The 19274-nt window shown below is 41.3% G+C and overlaps 2 protein-coding genes and 1 non-coding gene across 10 annotated transcripts in view; 2 read left to right on the top strand and 1 right to left on the bottom strand.

Moving 5' to 3' along the window:
- WIPF3 (WAS/WASL interacting protein family member 3) overlaps positions 1-10978 on the top strand; it is a 110362-nt gene extending 99384 nt beyond the window's left edge. The window contains exon 9 of one of the 3 annotated variants that reach the window (XM_054687453.2): positions 8410-10978. In XM_054687453.2, the coding sequence (XP_054543428.1) occupies positions 8410-8433 (24 nt within the window). In that variant the 3' untranslated portion in view covers positions 8434-10978. The remainder of the gene's footprint in view (positions 1-8409) is intronic. The other 2 variants (XM_054687455.2, XM_054687454.2) reach the window with 2 other exon arrangements.
- Positions 6459-6563, top strand: LOC112209925 (small nucleolar RNA U13). The gene has a single exon (XR_002944911.1). It is a non-coding gene; the product is annotated as a small nucleolar RNA U13 (small nucleolar RNA).
- Positions 10979-14034: 3056 nt separating the features above from the next.
- Positions 14035-19274, bottom strand: part of SCRN1 (secernin 1) — a 68919-nt gene continuing 63679 nt past the window's right edge. For all 6 annotated transcript variants that reach the window (XM_003318230.7, XM_519021.8, XM_016957231.4 and 3 more), the window contains one exon: positions 14035-18039. In XM_003318230.7, the coding sequence (XP_003318278.2) occupies positions 17881-18039 (159 nt within the window). In that variant the 3' untranslated portion in view covers positions 14035-17880. The remainder of the gene's footprint in view (positions 18040-19274) is intronic.

Below are 19274 nucleotides of genomic sequence, written 5' to 3' on the forward strand. Positions count from 1 at the left end.
AACCCTGGGGGAGAGAGAGAATTGGTATCTAGAGTTACCACATTATTAGATTAAAATGTAGAGTTTTCAACAACAAAAATCACATCATACAAAGAAACAGGAGAGTATGGCCCATTCAAAGGAAGAAAAAAAAACAAATCAATAGAGACTGCTCTTAAAAAAGACCTGATGGGAGATCTACTAGACAAAGACTTTAAAACAACTGTCTTAAAGATGCTCAAAGAACTAAAGGAAAATGTGGAGAAAGTCAAGAAAAGGATGTATGAACAAAATGGAAGTATCAATAAAGAGGAAAAAAACATTTTCTGGAGCTGAAAAATACAACAAATGAAATGAAAAATTTACTAGAGGGAATAAAAGGCAGACTTGAGCAGGCAGATGAAAGAATCAACAAACTTGAAGATAGGACAACTGAAATTATTGAGTCAGAAGAACAGAAAGAAAAAAAAATTAAAAGTGAACAAAGCCTAAGAGACCTGTGGGAGCCCATCTAGCAGATTAACATGCTTATTGTGGGAGTTCTAGAAGGAGAAAGGAAAGAAAAAGGGTAAAAAAGACTCTCTGAAGAAATAATAGCTCAAAACTCCCCAAATTTGATGAAAGGCATGAATATAAACATCCAAAATGCTCAGTAAAGTAAGATGAACTAAAAAACTACACCAAAGAAACACTATAATCAAATTTTCAAAAGGCAAAGAGAAAATCTTGAAAACAGCAAGAGAGAAGTGACTCATCACATACAAGGGATCCTCAGTAAGATTATCAGTAAATTTATCATCCAAACTTTGAAGGCCAGAAGGTGGTGAGCCCATATATTCCAAGTGCTAAAAGAAAAAAACTGTCAAGCCGTGATTTTCTACCTGGCAAAACCATTCTTAAAAAGTGAGGGAGAAATTAAGATATTCACAGATAAACAAAAGCTGAGGGAGTTTGTTACCACTAGACCTGCCCTGCAAGAATACTCAAGGGAGTCCTAAAGGGTCAAATGAAAGGACACGAAACAGTAACTTGAAGCTGTAGGAAGAAACAGTGACCTCACTAAAGGTAAGTATATGGCCAATTATAAAATCTAATATTATTGTAACAACAGTTTGTAACTATACTTTTTGTTTTCTACATGATTTAAAAGACAAAACATTTTAAAATTTTTTAGTTTAAAAGCTAGTGTTATTGTAACTTTGGTTTGTAACTATATATTTAGGGTTATACATAATTTAAGAGACTAGTGTATTTAAAAGACTTATTAATTTATGTTTTGGGGCACACTATATAAAGATGTAATTTGTTCACATCAACAACTAAAAGGAGTGGTGATGGAGCTGTAAAAAAGCAGATATTTTGTATGTTATTGAATCTAAGCTACTATAAAATCAAATTATAGTCTTATAACTTTAGGATGTTAAGTGTAATCCCTATGGGCTATGGCCTGAATGTTTGTGTCCTTCAAAATTCATATGCCAAAACCTAATCCCTAATGTGACAGTATTAAAAGGTTGGGCCTTTGGGGAGGTGATAAACCATGAGGGCAGAGCCCTCATGAATGAGATTAGTGCCCTTATAAAATAGGCTTAAGGGAGCTTGTTCATCCCTTTCACCATGTGAGGATGCAGTTTGAAGGCACCATCTAGCAGACAGCGAGCCCTCACAAGACACCATATCTGTTGGTGCCTTGATCTTGGACTTCCCAGCCTCTACAAATTTAAGAAATAAATTTCTGCTGTTTTCATGAATTACTCAGTGTAAGATGCTTTGTTATAGCAGCCTGAAAAGGCTAAGACACCATGGTAACCACACAGAAAATAGCTATAGAATATATACAAAAGGAAATGAGAAACAAATTTAAACATTTCACTACAAAAAAAGTCAACTAAACAGAAAAGAAAGGGTATGAGGTACAAAAAAGCTATATAGAAAACAAGTAGCAAAATGACAGAGTAAATCCCTCCTTGTCAGTAATTGCTTCAAATGTAAATGGATTCAACTTTCCAATCAAAAGACAGAGATTGGCAGAATGGATTTTTAAAAATCTGATCCAACAGTATGCTGTTTACAAGAGACTCAGTTTAGCTATAAAGACAAATAGGTTGAAAGTGAAAGGATGGAAAGAGATATTCCTACTGTGATCAAAAGAGAGCAGGGGTGGCTCTACTAACATCAGGCAAAATAGACATTAAATCAAAAAGTTTACAAGAAACAAAAAGGACATTATATGTTAATACAAGGTTCAATAGAGCAAGAAGACATAACAATTACAGCTATTAGTTCACCTAATAACAGACCATCAAAATGCATGAAGCAAAACTGACAGAATTAAAGTGAGAAATAGACCTATAATAATAGCTGAAGAATCAAATATCCTACTCCTAATAATGGGTGAAACAACCAGACAGGAGATAAGGAAAGAAATAGAGAACACAAAAAAGCTGTATATAACAGACATATACAGTACAGTCTACCCAACAACAGCAGTATATACATTCTTCTTAAATGCACGTGAGACATTTTCCAGGAGAGACCATTTGTTAGGCCACAAATTAAGTGTCTTAAATGATTTTAAAAGATAGATATCAGGCCAGGCATGGTGGCTCATGCCTGTAATCCTGGCACTTTGAGAGGCCTAGGTGGGTGGATCACCTGAGGTCAGGAGTTCCAGATCAGCCTGGAACATGGTGAAAACCCATCTCTACTAAAATACAAAAAATACCCGGGCATGGTGGTGGGCACGTGTAGTCCCAGCTACTTGGGAGGCTGAGGTGGGAGAATCACTTGAACCCAGGAGGCAGAGGTTGCAGTAAGCCAAGACCGTGCCATTGCACTCTAGCCTGGGCAACAAGAGTGAAACTCCATCTCAAAAAAAAAAAAAAAGATAGATATCAGACAAAATATCTTTCCTAGCACAGTGGAATAAAATTATAAATCTAGAACAGAAGTAAAACTGGAAAATTCACAAATTTGTAGAAATTAAACACTACACTCTTAACCAATGGATCAAAGAATAAATCAGAAAGGAAACTATAAAACACTTGGAGATTAATTGAAATGAACATACAACATACCAAAATTTATGGAACACTGAAAGCAGTGCTAAGAGGGAGATTTATAGCTATAAATTGTTACATTAAAAACAAGAAAGTTATCAAATCAGCAACCTAATTTTACAATGTAAAGAGCTAGAAAAAGAAGAACAAACTAAACCTAAAGCTAGCAAGAAGGAAGGAAATGAAGAAAATTAAAACAGAGATCAATGAAATAGAGAACAGAAAAACAATACAGAAAATCAACAGAACCAAAAGTTGGTTATTGAAAAGATTAACAAAACTGACAAACCTTTAGTTAGATAGACTAGGGAAAAAACAGAGAAGACTCAAACTGCTAAAATCAGAAATGAAAGTGGATACATTACTACTAATCCAACTGAAATAAAAAGGATTATAAGAGAGTATTATATATACTTTTATGCCAAAAAGTTGGATAACCTAGATGAAATGGACACATTTCTAAAAACACAAAACCTACCAAGACCAAATCACAATGAAATAGAAAATCTGGCTGGGCATGGTGGCTTACACATGTAATCACAGCTCTTTGGGAGGTTAAGGTGGGAGAATTGCTTGAGGCCAGGAGTCTGAGCCAGCCTAGACAACATAGCGAACCCTGTCTCTACAAAAAAAATTTTAAATTAGCCAGATATGGTGGTGCGTGGCTGTAGTCTAGCTACTTGGGAGACTGAGGTGAGAAGATTGCTTGAACCCAGGAGTTTGAGGCTGCAGTGAGCTATGGATTGCACCACTGCACTACACCCTGGGTGACAGAGTGAAACCCTGTCTCAAAAAAAAAAAAGAAAAAGAAGATAGAGAGTAGAAGGATGGTTACAAACTAGTGGGGGAGTGGAGTTGGGGACGGTTACTTGGTATAAAAAATAGTTAGAATAAATAAGACCTACTATTTGATAGCACAACAGGGTGACTATAGTCAACAATAATTTAACTGTGCAGTTTAAAATAACTCAAAGAGTATAACTGGATTGTCTGTAACCCAAAGATAAATGCTTGAGGGGATGGATACCCGATTTTCCTTGATGTGATGATCACTCATTGTATACCTGTATCAAAACATCTCATGTACCCCATAAATATATACACCTACTATGTACCCACAAAAAAAAAGAAATAGAAAATCTGAATAGACTTATAACTAGTAAGGACATTTAACCATTAATCAAATATCTCCCAAAAAAGAAGAGCTCTGGGCTTCATGGCTTCACTGGTGAATTCTGCCAAACGTTCAAAGAACTAACCCAATCCCTCTAAAAGCTTTCCAAAAAACTGAAGAGGAGGGAACACTTTTTATCTATTCTATGAGACCAGCATTATCCTGATACCAAAGCCAGCAAAGACACAAGAAAACTGTAGACCAATATCCCTTATAAACACTGATGCAGAAATTCTCAACAAAATACTAGCAAATCAAATCCAGTAGTATATTAAAAGGATTATATACCATGACCAAGTAGGATTTATTCCTGCATGGCAAAGATTATTCAATATATAAAAATCAGTTAATGCAATATATTGCATTAATAGGATGAAGGGAAAAAAACACATGATCATCTCAATTGATGCAGAAAAAGCATTTGACAAAATTGAACACCTTTTCATGATAAAAAAAATTCTCAATAAACTAGGAATAGAAGGAAACTCCCTTAACATAATAAAAGCCATATATGAAAAATCTACAGTGAACATGCCCAATGGTGAAAGACTGAAAGCTTTTGCTTTAAGATCAGGAACAAGGCAAGGATGCCTGCTTTCATCGCTTCTATTCAACATAGTACTGGAAGTCTATCCAGAGCAGTTGGGCAAGAAAAAGAAATAAAAGGCATCCAAATTGGAAAGCAAGAAGTAAAATTATCTCTGTTTGCAGATGATATGTTGTTATATGTAGAAAATCCTAAAGATTCCACCAAAAAAAAGCTGTTAGAAATAATTCAGCAAAGTAGCAGGATACAAAGTCAACACACAAAAATATGGTTGTATTTCTACACACTAACAATGAGCAATCTGTAACGAAAATTACAGAAAGAATTCCATTTATGATAGCATAGAAAAGAATGAAATACTTAGCAGTTAACCAAGCAGGTGAAAGACTTGCATAATGAAAACTATAAAACATGGCTGAAATAAATTAAATAAGACATAAATAAATGCAAACACATCCCATGTTCATGGGTTAGAAGACAATATTGTTAAGATGTCAATACTACCCAAAGCAATCTACAGATTCAGTGTAAACCCTACCGAAATCTCAATGACATTTTCTTCAGAAATAGAAAAACCCAGAATCCTAAAAGAAGAATCCTAAAATTCATATGGAATCTCAAGGAACTCCTTGAGATAGCCACAACAATCTTGAAAAAGAAAAATAAATCTAGGGGACTCACACGTCCTATTTCAAAACTATAATAATCAAAACAGTGTGGTACTGGTATAAAGACAGACATATAGACCAATGGGATAGAATAAAAAGCAATAAATAAATAGAATAAAAAGAAATAAACCCTTGCATGTATGGTCAAATGATTTTAACAAGGGTGCCAAGACCATTCAATAGGGAAAAGGTAGTATTTTCAACAAATGATGCTAGGAACACTGGATATCCCCACATAGAAGAATGAAGTTGGACCCCTTCTAATAACATGTACAAAAATTAACTCAAAATGAATCGAAGACCTAAATGTAGGACCCGAAACTGTAAAACTCTTAGGAGAAAACACAGGGCAAAACCTTCATGACACTGGGTTTGACAATGATTTCTTGGATATGACACTAAAGGCATAGTCAACAGAAGAAAAAATAAGCAAACTGGATTTCATGAAAATCTTTAAAATTTGCATATCAAAGACAATATAAAAAAGAACAGGCAACCCACAGAATGGGAGGAGGTATTTTCATATCGTGTATCTGATTAGAGATTAATATCCATAATATATACAGAACTTATAAAACTCAACAAGAAAACAAATAACCTAATTTAAAAATGAGCAATGGACTTGAATAGACATTTCTCTAAAGAAGATAAACAAATGGCCAATGAGCATAGGAAAAGTTGCTCAGCATCACTAATCATTAGAGAAATAAAAATCAAAATTACAATGAGATACCACCTCATACACATCAAGATGGCTGCTATCAAAACAAAACAAAATAACAAGTGCTGGCAAAGATGTGGAGAAAATGGAACCCTTATGCACTGTTGGTGAGAATGTGAACTGGTACAGCTGCTGTGGAAAACAGTATGGCAGTTCCTCAAAATATAAAAAACAGAATTACCATATGATCTGGCACTTCCACTTCTGCGTATATACCCAAAAGAATCTAAAGCAGAGCCTGGAAGAGATATTTGTACACCCATGTTCATAGCAGCATTATTTACAATAGCTAAAATGTAGAAGCAACTTGATCCTCTTGTAGTTCATGAGCGTGATGATTGAGTATTCATGTGCATGTGTGAGATGTGCCACTCTCTGAACCTTGTTACAACCTTGGCACATTACCTGTCTGACCTGAACTTGGAAAAATAAAATAAAATGTAGAAGCAACTCAAGTATGATAGATAGATGAATGGATAAACAAAATGTGATACACGCATGTACAGTGGAATATTATCCAGCTTAAAAAGTAGGAAGTTCTAAAATATGCTTCAACATGGATGAACTTTGAGAACATTATTCTAAGTGAAATAAGCCACTCACAAAAGACAGACACCATATATGCCTCCATTTACCTAAGTACTTACGGTAGTAGAGACAGCAAGTAGACTGGTGCTTGCCAGAGATTAGAGGGAAAAAGAAAATTGAGAGGTATTGTTTAATGGGTACAGAGTCTCAGTTTTACAAGATGAAAAGAGTTAAACAAAAGTGGGTACTGATGATTGGTTGCAAAACATTATGAATGTATTTAATACCCCTAAACTATACACTTAAAAATGATTACTAGTCAGCTGGGTGTGGTGGCTCATGCCTGTAATCCCAGCACTTTGGGAGGCCAAGGCAGTCGGATCACCTGAGGTTGGGAGTTCGAGACCAGCCTGACCAACATGGAGAAACCCCATCTCTACTAAAAATACAGAATTAGCCAGGCATGGTGGTGCTACACGGGAGGCTGAGGCAAGAGAAGCGCTTGAACCCGTGGACGGAGGTTGCGGTGAGCTGAGATCACGCCATTGCACTCCAGCCTGGGCAACAAGAGTGAAACTCCGTCTCAAAAAAAAAAAAAAAAAAGGTTACTAGTGTAAATTTTATGTTATTTATATTTTACCACAATAAAAATGGAGAAAAAATGTTAATAGGCATTCACTCTAGAAGACTATGGCTGATTTGTACTTTCTTCTTTTGGCGTTTATGCAATTTCCAAGTTTTCTACAGTGATTATATTATTCCTGTGACCAGGAAAATATAGTAATAATCATAATCATGTTCCTTCATATTCGTATGGCTCTTTACATTTTTCAGTTAGCTTGCATATGTTATCTAATCCTTTTAATAACCCTGTGATGGAAGCTGGAGAGATACCTTTAATGCCATTTTTTTAAAAGAGAAAACTTTCTAGAAATTTGAAGAACTTGCCCATGTCACAATGCCCAAACCTTCTGACCTCTTGTTCAGTGCTTCTTCCATAATGCCTCACTGCTTTTCCTGGCATGTTAGAATCTCCAGGGACAAGAATCCTCCTCACTACCAACGTGTCACACACTGTGCAGGATCTGGTCCCCAGCCTCACAGCAGGCATGCACCCAGATCACCTGAGTCTGGTGGTTTTGATCTCCGCCTGCAAGTCTAGTCAAAGTGGATTGTAGTCTCCTTTGGGCATTCCACAGTCAAGAAGATCTTTGTATCTCACTGGATACCATCTTAATTCATTCTCACTGCAGTGAGACACAAAACAATCGGAGAAATCACTGGGTTCTAGACATTGCAAACAATACCCCAGGGACTTTTCTTTTTTATGGCTAGAGTGGTCAGTGCATGGGGTGGTAGCCCTGGGCTGGAAGTCTGAATGCCTAAATCTGTTGCTTGCTTTTCCACTGCCTTAACTTGGGGTCTCCAGCACGTTTTTTTTTATTTCTCTGAGCTTCCTGTCAAGTGAATTGCTGATGATTGGTTCTATAAATGTTTATAAGACAGTATTAGGTCCTCACATACCATCAACTACATATCCCATTTCATCTGGTTTCCACCCACAGCCCCTTGGGTAAAAATCAGCTCTTTGCATAGGCATCGCCCCAAACTTGACAGCCTTGCATGAGTGAGAAGCTTCGGGGCTCAGCCTGTTTGTGGGGGTGGAGGAGGAAGGCTTTCATGTGCAAGAGTCTCCTAACTCCACCTGGTAATGTTCTGTTATGTTTCCACAGTTATCTCTAAAGACTCTTCGGTGAGAAGACAGATGAAGCGAAGGTCCCGGGGTTCCAGGTTGCAGAACAACATGTCAGATGCCACCAACCCCATGCTCAAGCTGTAATTCAGTTGGCATACAGGCTTGGAATTGAGAATTTATTTATTGTAAATATGTGATTTGCACGGGCTTTAAAGCAGTATTTTAATTGACTTTTATTTCAGTAATATTTTTTAAAACACCCCTCATTTTTCCATTTTTTACGTTGCATCTTGGCATTTGTCTGTCAGCACAGATAGAGCCCTGTCCCTCCACCTAGTGCCCACTCCATGGCTGTGAATATGCTTGCAGGCCGGCCCTTCCTAGATTCTGAACCGTTTGTAGAGAGTCCTTAGTTTGCAGGTAGCCCCAAAGTTATAAATATCCACAACGGCTTCTTATTGGCATAATTTCATATTCTCATCACACTAACTGCAAAATCAAACCAAATAATGCCTTATCAATGATGCAGCTCAGAGGAAGTAGTGTGTCCCCCACACCCAGACAGTGCCGCACAGCCTCCAGGGAACGAGATGCCATGTCTCGCTTCCATTTTGCAGTACAGGGAATTTTTTTTTTTTTTTTTTTTTTTTGCTGCCTAATGTAATATATCACAAAGTAAAGGCAAGAGTGGGCTTGGCCCTCCGATGCCAACCACAGGGCCCCTTTTGTAACTGAATAATCCTCCAAGTAGCCAGCGCTCCTACTGTTTACAGTGTCCCTAGTGCCCAGGTCTCTGTCACTTTCCTCCTGTTCCCTCCAAGTTCCCAGTCCCATCCCAGTAGCCAGCTTTATGAGATTTTGGTATTTCTTCCCTACAGATTAAAAACATACCCAACTCATCATTATGCTAAACTACCAATTGTATCTCAGAGGTCTCCCCTTCTGCCCTTGCTTCGAGTGTGGACTTCCATGGAAAATATGACATGAAAAAGTGTAGAACGAAACATCGTGTGAAATACCTGCCGCAAATACCTAGTGCCTCACTGCCCCCATCTTAGGATCCTTGGAGCCACCCGTCAGGCAAAATCTAGCTCCCTTCTGAGCTAAAGGAGAACCTTGCCTGACAACTCCACATTCATTCCCTTGTGGTGGGCACCTGTCTGTGGGGAGATGTGTGCAAGCTCAGCCACTCTGAATATGGAAAAGGTCAGGCCGGGCTGGTCCTGCTCTTCACTCCCTCTTCTTGATCCTGTAGGGAGTGGAAGTGTGTTTTTGCTTGCTGTCTGACCCCTGATGTTCCCCATCGTTGGTCGGGGAAGACTGTGACAGAGGAAGGAGAAAAAATAGAAGGAAACAGAATGATCCCTGGGCTGTGCTCAAAATAGCTGCCCTTTAAAGGAAATCAGGCAGGGAGGGGAGGGAAACCAGCGAAAAAGAAATTTGCTTTGCAACAACCCACGCACACATTCACCCCTGAAGTATGTCGTGTCCAGACCAAGCCATCCAGAAAGGCAGCCGGTCAGGAGGGTGTGGGCAAACATGACTGCATCTGCCTCACTGTTGTCTGGAGTAAAGACTCAGGTGGTGTCCCGCAGCAGTGCTGTGCTTTCTCATTCCAGATGGAAGCAAGTGAGCCAGGGTCAAATTCCCTTCTCCAGGGGAATGAATCAAGCCCAAACTGTAACAGCTAAATAAGTAGAAGTTTTTGCAGGTCATCAGCTCTGGGCATAACTAATTTGTTTTATTGGTTCTGGAAGATTTCCAAAAAGCCAGAATTTATTATTATAACAGTATCCACTCCACTGCCCTCACAGTTGTGTAAAATAATTATAGAAGTTTTAATGATCCTGATTAAGAAGATCCTAGACAAAGGCAATTCCACCTTCAGAGTAGACTGCCTGCCCTAATGAGGTGTTTAGACATTCGTGTCCCCTATGGCTGGGATGGAAATTAAAATAACACTATTTAAGGACAGAGTGGGCCAGGAGCAGTGGCTCATGCATGTAATCCCAGCATGAGAGGCTGAGGTGGGTGGATTACTTGAGGTTAGGAGTTCAAGACCAGCCTGGCCAACATGGTGAAACCCTGTCTACTCAAATACAAAAAGTTAGCCAGGCATGGTGGCTCACACCTGTAATCCCAGCAACTTGGGAGGTTCAGGTACAAGAATTGCTCGAACCCTGGAGGTAGAGGTTGCAGTGAGCTGAGATGGCGCCACTGCACTCTAGCCTGGGCAACAGAGCGAGACCCTAACTCAAAAAAAAAAAAAGGACAGAGGGGAGGAAGGAGCAGAAACCAAAAATGGCAATTAGGGAGAAATCTCAGGAATGTGGCGTCCCATCTCCCCTTGAGATCTATCACTGAATTCACAACCCTTCGAGCTCATGCTGGTGCACTGAGTCCCTTGGGCGCTGTAAAGGTTTAACCCCTTGACTGTAAACTCAGACTTAGAGACATCTGAGTCACACAGTCCCCGCCATTGTCACATATTCTCACTGACACTGCAGTCTGTGACTCCTCCAATGTATCACGTGTATTTTATATTTATTGATGTCTCCCTCCGCAGATTCATTTCTTTGTACTTAATAAACTTTAGTAAGTGGAAATGCTTCCAGTCGTTTCCTTGTTAAAACCCATCAGTGGTCACCAGTATCAATCTAAACCAAACATTTTTAAGGATCAGGAGAAGTTGAAGTTCTAAGAATGATAGAAAAAAAATAGATATTTACACGGATACAGTGCTTGCTGTAACATAGTGTGTTAGAAACAGGGCCTTTCTTTCTTGAGCTAACTAGCCTAATTGGTATTTGGAAAAAACAAGCAAGAAAAAAAAATTTCTCAGGTGCATTTTTAAAAAAGTAGATAACACTATATTTATTCAGTTTGATTAACACAGAATGGGCAGTGTATTGCTTATAAATTCTGCTAAATTGTGTTGAAATAGAACAACCTTCCCTCTACGTGCACTTAGTCCCCACTCCCAACTCAGCAAACCCCTCAAAAAAACCTCCTGTAGGAACAGAATCATCTTGAATCCTCCTGTAGTGTTTTAAGGTGGACCTTTGGGAACAGGGTTCAGGGGAGGTGAGATTTACCTGCTAGGCAAGCTATCTCAGAGCTCGTGCTTAGAAGGCAAACCAGGATCTGAATCTCCATTTTGCCTCTTAAAAGTTGCCTCTTACAATCTGTGCCTCAGCTTCCTCATTTGTCAAAAGGGGACATAAATATGTATCCGAGTGTATATTGGTGAAGATTCAATGATGGTGAAGATACACATGGGCAAGCCCTCAACCCTTGGATCACAACGGAGCCAGTGATGCACACCCTGCACCCCGGGGAGCAGCCAGTTTGCTGATTCCATGCTTGGGCACAAACAGGGCTCTGCTGGCTGCATCCCAGGCACTTCATTCAGTATTTGCTGAGCTGCTCAGACCACACTTCACTAACTCTGCTGCTGGATAACAATGAGAGAGCAGTCATTAAAATTCATAGATGTTCCTGAAATAAATCTCATCTAGAAACTAATTTCAAAGCTGGTTACTACACACTTTGCATCAGAATTAGTTAAGGGGCCGTTTTATTGCTCTCTTATTGGTGGAGGTACAGATTAGCTCTTTCATGGCCAAAAGGGCCAGTCTGAATGGGGAAGAAAAAGTAAGGGCCGAAGCTAATCTACAAAGTGGATGATGAACGTCAAAGTCACATTGAGCGTGGCCGTGGTGAAGTAGCTAGAAGTGTAAGCACCTTTTGTGGAGTTAAGTGTGAGAGACGTGTTCCTAGAGAGGGAGCAAGTTAATGGGAAGGGCTGTGGACTCCAGAATCAAGTTCCAGATTCTCAGACGGTGCCCCGGGAGGCTTCAGCATCCTCCATCCACCCATTCTGTTATGGGTCGAATTGTGTCCCCACAAAAATCCATAGGTTGAAGTCCCAACCCCCAGTACCTCAGAATGTGACCTTATTTAGAAATAGGCCCATTGCAGACATCGTTAGTTAAGATGAGGTCACACTGGATTAGGGTGGGCCCCTGATGCGATATGACTGGTGTCCTTAGAAAATGAAGAAACTGGACACAGACATAGACACAGGGAGAACGCCACATGAAGATGAAGGCAGAGATAATCAGGATGCTGCTTCTATGGGTCCCAAAGTGCTGAAGATTGCCAGCAAGCCATCAGAAGGTGGGCAAGAGACATGAAACACATTCTTTCTCACAGCCCTCAGAAGGAACCAACCCTGCAGATGTCTTATTCCTGGGACGTCTGGGCTCCAGAACTGTGAACCAGGAAATTTCTCCTGGTTACGCTGCCCAGTTTGTGGTACTTTGTGACGGCAGCCCCGGCAAAAGAATACAGGCTTTGTCACCCAGAGCTTTGCAGGAGGGTACGATGTTTATGAAAAGAGAGCTGGGAATAAAATTTCAGAACTAGCAGCTCCTTATCATGTAAACAGAGCAGTCATCTACTCTGACCTTGAAATAGGTCATTCATTGCAGGTGACTAAGTCCTATCTTCACGAGCAAGACATTCAGTTGCGTTTTACCTGTCACAGTGGAGAGTCATGGAAAGCAAGCTGGCATTTCTGGGTCACAGGAGTGAAGAGAGTTGGCTTTTTCCCTAAGTGGCATCCTCTCCTGTTGTGGCATTGCTGATGCCTTGGAATCAAGATGTCTGGCACAGAGTACCAGCCACTCTGATGATCTAGACTTCCATTCTAATAACTATGGTAAAATACACATAAAGTCTACCATGCTTACCATGTTTAGTGCTTAATTCATTCGTGTTGCGTACATTCATATTGTTGTACAACCGTCACCACCATCCCTCTCCATAACTTATCTTGCGAAACTTTCTGAAACTCTATACTCATTAAACAGTAACTCCCAATTTCTCCCCCACCTCCAGCCCCTAGCAACCACCCTTCTAATTTCCGTCTCTGTGATTTTGACTGCTCTAGGTACCTCATAGAAATGAAACCATATAATATTCGTGACTGGTTGATTTCACAGAGCATAACATCCTTAAGGTTCATCCATGTAGCATGTCAGAATCTGCTTCCACTTTTTAAGGATGAATAATATTCCATTGTATGGATAGAACACATTTTGTTTCTCCATTCTTCCATCTGTGGATATTTGAGTTGCTTCCAGATTTTAGCACTGTGAATAGTGCTACTATGAACATGGGTGTGCAACCTCTCTTCCAGACCCTACTTTCAATTCTTTTGTGTATACCCAGAAGTGGGATTGCCCGATTATACAGCAGTTCTATTTTTCATTTTTTGAGCAACTCCATACTGTTTCCCACAATGGATGCACTGTTTTACATTCCCACCAACAGTACATAAGGGTTCCAATTTCTCCACATCCTCACCCACATTTGTTATTTTCTGGTTGTGGTTTTTTGTTGTTGTTGTTTGTTGTTGTTGTTTTTGTTTTCAATAGTAGCTATCCTGACGGGTGTGAGGTGATATTTCGTTGTGGTTTTATATTTAAAGACTGAATTTATCCACAGAACATTACATGATGCAAGAAACTGCTGAACTGACTGTTTTCTAAAGATTCCAGCCAGAAAAATATATCCATTCTCATACATTTTCTATATTGCGACTGAGGCCCACGTTTATTCACGAGACACAAAACAGAAGAGGCCACTCCACTGGATGTTAATTTCAGTTTTTTTTATTGTATGCTTGATGCATTTAGAGACAATTCCAAGGGCAAGCACTGGATAGGGATATTATCTGCTTTGTAGATATTTGTACAAAAGACTGTTAAGACTACATGGCCAGTTCCCACTGCAGGAAACAGAATGATTTTCTTTTTTTTTTAATTATTATTCCCTGCCAATAGCATTTTCCATCTAACACATTTAAATTCTCACAGCATAATTGCAAACATGTACATATTGGTTCCCACGAGAAATCTGCAGGTGACATTTCGGGATATTTGGAGTCAATCAGATAAAGCACATTATGACAGAAACCATAAGAGGGGAGCTGGGACCTGGGACTGTGCAGAATGAAAAGCCACGGCTACGGGAAGCATAAGCTTGTGCTGCAACGGCATGTGCACATAACCTGCTGCTCCTGGCCCTCCACGAAGCATGCCCAGCAAGGGAACCTCCTCCGTCCCTCCTCCACGTGCTTCCTTCCTAAGGCTGAGAGCTCAACTGAAGACCTTCCCCAATAAATGACAGATGGCTCTTCAGTCAGGAATGCAGTTAGTGGTTTCATGACAGACACACTGATCCCACCCGGCTTCCCTGCTGAACCACCCAGTACTGAATAACACCTGTACCAATGTGGGATGACATCAGCTAGGAAGCAAAGTAATTTGCCTGGTTGATGATTATTTTTTATACCTAATGATTCACCCAATAGTAAAGGAACCCCACAGCTAAGATCTAACAGGCATATACCTGCTCTGTTAGTTTATAAGAAAGACTCGTTCTAATAACACCAGGTCTTATATTATTGAGCACTAAGGAAACGCCATAATTTAGATTATATTCTACCAAAAATTTCAAAGCACCTCCAAGAATGAAAGGGTACTATTTCTGCTTTGCTAATTTACTCCTGCCAGAGCTTCTGTCCTTGAATATGAGGGCTATCTTCACCTATAGTAAATCGCATCTATTAGACAAGACTAGCTAGCTTATGTTTGGTTATGGGGCAAGGGAGTGGGGGAGAGATTCTGTCCTTTCTAGCTATGGCTTCTTTCTGCACAAGCATGCTCAGCCCCCACCCCAGTCTGAAAAGATACACAAAGGGTTTCCTAGGAAGCTACTTATACACTATGACCCTTAAACATAATTTTTGTATTTCATCTTGAATATTCATGTTCCCTATACTGCCTTCAGAAAAGCAATCCCTGGTCCACAAATTATTCATGTAACAAGCATTTTTCCAAAGCAAAATCTGTTAGGAACATTTAAAAATGAACATTCCTCACTATAACAGCCTGCTCAAAACCCAACAACCTATTTCCAGCTGTTAATATAAGTACATAAAGTCACTAAAAGTAAGCGCAGCCACATCAGCAGATTCTCTGCTCTCTTCTCGTCTTTCTCCACCCATCCCAATGCACAACTGTCCACTGTGCTTATAGACCACCTCCAGACCTGATGGGAGCTGCCACGCCCCTTTTAACTTTTGCCAGGCTGTGCCATGCCCTCTAGTGGTAGGACTAGGACATCACAATTGTGGTGTAGAGTATTAGCCAAGACAGCTCTCAATTACGGTTGCCTTCTTTAAGATGCCTGACCAAGGTCAATGTCCCCTAACAGAAGTAGCCATTGTGTTTCCCAATGGGTAATGACATAAAGCGGGTAGGGTTATCCATGGCCTTTGTTTGGCCCATAGAAATGAAAGGAGGCTTCTGTGTAATTAATTCTTACTAGACTTCTTTTGATCAAATCCTGAATCACCTTGGTTATCTCAGACATGTCAGGTCTGATGAGACATTTCATAGTAGGCGAAGGTGAAATCACTCAGTGAAATTTTAGAGCAGCTTTCTGCATCATCTTGCTTTACATAGCCACTTGGAACATGGACTTGGGAGGGGAGAGTTACCTACGTCATCTTCGAACCTCACCTCCCCCCCCTTAACAGTGATAGAAAGATACTTTTAGAATAGCCGCCCCACCTAAAAGGACACTCTAAATTCACCAACAGTGAAAGCCCAGGCCAAACCTGCGTGAAGCTCTTAGCAGCTACAGGCCACCATTATTGGTTGCCATTAACTCTGTCAGCTGAAATCGTCTTCCCATCACCCACAATGTGTGGTTAATGATTTTATATACAGAGTTTACAAAACTGCTGAGCAAAAAGCTCATGGCACTCCTATACTCATGCTCTGGAGAGTTGGTAGAAAAAAAGAATGTGTTCTGATAAAACCTCTGATCCTCACTGTTCACATCCATGTAACGGGCTGGGTCCCCTCAAAATCTCATGATACAGCTTCTGGGAAGGAGTTATTAACCCTGTCACTTCCCAGATTGCTGATACTCACAATGTTTCCATTTGCAGATTCCTGCCAAGAATGATGAGGCAGGATTAGGCCCAACTGGTGCTCTCTCACTAGCTGCTGTATTTACATACACTTCTGTTCATCATCTCTGCCCATTTCAGGAGTGGCTGAGAGTTTGAATAGGTGGCGGTAAGCTCCCACCACCACCCCATGCCCAGTGCAGCTACCCGCCTGAATGAAGGCAGCTCCTGGGACATGTGAGGTGTGAGGAGTGGGGGGAAGATCCAGGGAAGTCAGCTGCTTTGTATTTGGGTTTGTGGGATGTAATGGCCTTGGCAGGAAGGGTGGGGCCTGAACTGGTATCCTGCAGAGAAATGCTTCTATATCCATCTATCACCTCCTTGCCCTCTGTCTTCCCAATGCTAAGCCCATCTGGTCTTCCTTGCATGCTTTTCTATGCTCTGGTGGTAAGTGAAATCCTTTAAGTGAACCCGACATTGGAAACAAATCAGTTTAATTAAAGTCTCTCTGCTGAGATAATGTAGTGACTGCTAGGATTCCAGATATTTAACTAGAATCTAAATAGTCAAGAGTTCTTCCTTTTCTTTCCCTCGTTGGCTGAGAGATTCACCACTCTGTGGGTGGAACTGTGCCATAGGGCCATTCAATTATTCCTAGACTAGCTGTTGGTAACTAGACTGGGAATCATTTCTACACAAGGAATCCTGTGATGGCTGTGCTGCTGTGTAGGGAGAGCTGCCTCCTGGGACATCCATGCAGTGATTCAGAAGGCCACCAGCATGGCTATGCCTGAATCTCGGAAGTGAATAGGTTCCAGCTAACAAATTATCAGCTCTCCTGTAAGTGGAAGCAGCTCTGCAGTCCACCACACATAAGCACAGTGCATGGAAAATGGGAAGACAGCTTCTTCAGGAGCCCAGGATGTAGGAAGGAGCCAGGACTACAGAGGGGTCCCTTTCTTCCTTCCGATTGGTTCTGTCCCCCAGAAGACACCTGTAGAGACACTGTGCACTACAGGCATGCACTCACGGGAGGCCAGGGAGGGTCCCCTTGACAACACACACAAGAGCCCTGTGTGTGTGCACAAATGCCTCTTGTTAACCTGAAAGAAACCGCTACTGAGGGAAAGACTAAGACTTCAAAAGAATTTGCTTTTCCCGCCAACTTGGCACTGTGAAGCCTGCCTTTCAAGGCTTGATGAACTCTAGTCCTCTTGTAAAAGGCTAATGTGTCCATTGCCACTGAAATACAATAATAGCAGCTTAAAATCCACAATTAGTCACACAACTGAACAAAAGGCAACGGGATACATGTTACACTGCACAGGAAGGAGACCTACATTGCAGAAGGGGACGCTGTGAGATTCAAGGTGGAACACAAGGTAACAGTTTGATCTGGCTTCAGAAAAGGAGGCCACATATTAACTTTCTCATTTTACTCAAACAGGAGAGTGGTTTGTTTTGCTGGTAATTTAGTAAGGTGGGAAGTCTTAAATAAGAAGGGGAAAGGGAACGCTTACTTCACTTAAAGAACTTAATCTCCGTGTCAACACAGTCATAGAAAAGGTCCCCCACTTCTGCAGGGTCCAGTGGCTCGGAGCTGGTCAGGATTTCTTCCATGGCTTCCAGGCCTTGCTTCTCCAGCTCCAGCATGGTGCTCCTCAGCTTGCGACCTTGCTCCTGAGGAAGGACACGACTGCTTTAGGTGTCAGCAAAATAGCAGGGGACATTGCAGCGGACACTGAAACCCTCTAGGGGGCCAGCTGGCTTCCTGCTCAAGGTCCTGTCCTCCCCACACTCCGTTTCACACACGACTGCCGCAGGGATTGTTCTAGAATGCCTGTATGATTATGTCACTGCCCGGCTTAGAACACCTGCACAGCTTTCTGCTGCCTTCAGGACAAAGCCCAGACCCCAGAGTGACACTGAGGGAAGGCCCTTCTGACATCCGAGACCACTTCCCCTGCATCTCCCCACTCCTCAGCTGGACTGAATTCACTGTAGCCCTCCAGCCTCTGCTGCTGTCTCGCCCCTGCACAGGTGGCCCTGCCCTCTGGAAGGCCATCCCCTTTCTCAGCGCTTGGTCGACGTGCACCCATCTTCAGCTTCCTTGCAAAGCCTTTCCTCTTCCCCGCACAGTGCCACACCGTCCCCCCTGCCATGGGCGCTGTCTCCCACCTTGTGCTGGCTTGCCTCTGCAGCTGTGGCCCCTTGGATGGGAACCGGGCTCATTTCTATCCTCCAGTGACTGGGAGGGCACTCTCAAAAAATGTTCATTGAATGAAAGAATAATGGATCAATGAATAAACAGGTGCCATGTCTCTCCCCTGTTCACTCTTTTTCTGAGATGGTGAGTTCACTTCTTCCATGGGACTCACTCATTTATGGCAGATGACAGTGAAAGCTTTCATTTGCCCCATGAGTCCCAGAACTGAGAAGCTGCTCTCACCACCCGCCCACCACTGCTTCATGCAGCATCATGTGACTCCACCTGAGAGTCATTTGTAAATTTCAAAACCCACCAGCCTCAGCAGTCTCATCTTGAACACACAGCCCTTTCTACCTCTTCATTCTAATTAACCAAATATCCACAACACCATACACCACACAGCGACAGTTTTCATCTACTTGGGGCTTACGGTCATCCACCAAGAACATAAGCACTATCAGGAACTAATGTGGACAGCCCTGGAGAAAACACAGTTGAATGCAGTGGCAGCATGCATGCTTCCGATTATCTGCCAGCCTTTTTAGGCTGGCAGGGAGGAGGGATGTAAAATAACTGTGCGACCTTTACATGTCAAATGGTCACTTCTATGGAAGAGAAGGGCAAGCTCTCAGAAAAGTGAGACAGCCCTTCTCAGAGATGCTTTCTGAATTCATCTGGATTTATTGCTTGGATTTTTCTCTTGATA

The sequence above is a fragment of the Pan troglodytes genome, chromosome 6, assembly GCF_028858775.2.
Source record: "Pan troglodytes isolate AG18354 chromosome 6, NHGRI_mPanTro3-v2.0_pri, whole genome shotgun sequence".
NCBI classification, from domain to species: domain Eukaryota; kingdom Metazoa; phylum Chordata; class Mammalia; order Primates; family Hominidae; genus Pan; species Pan troglodytes.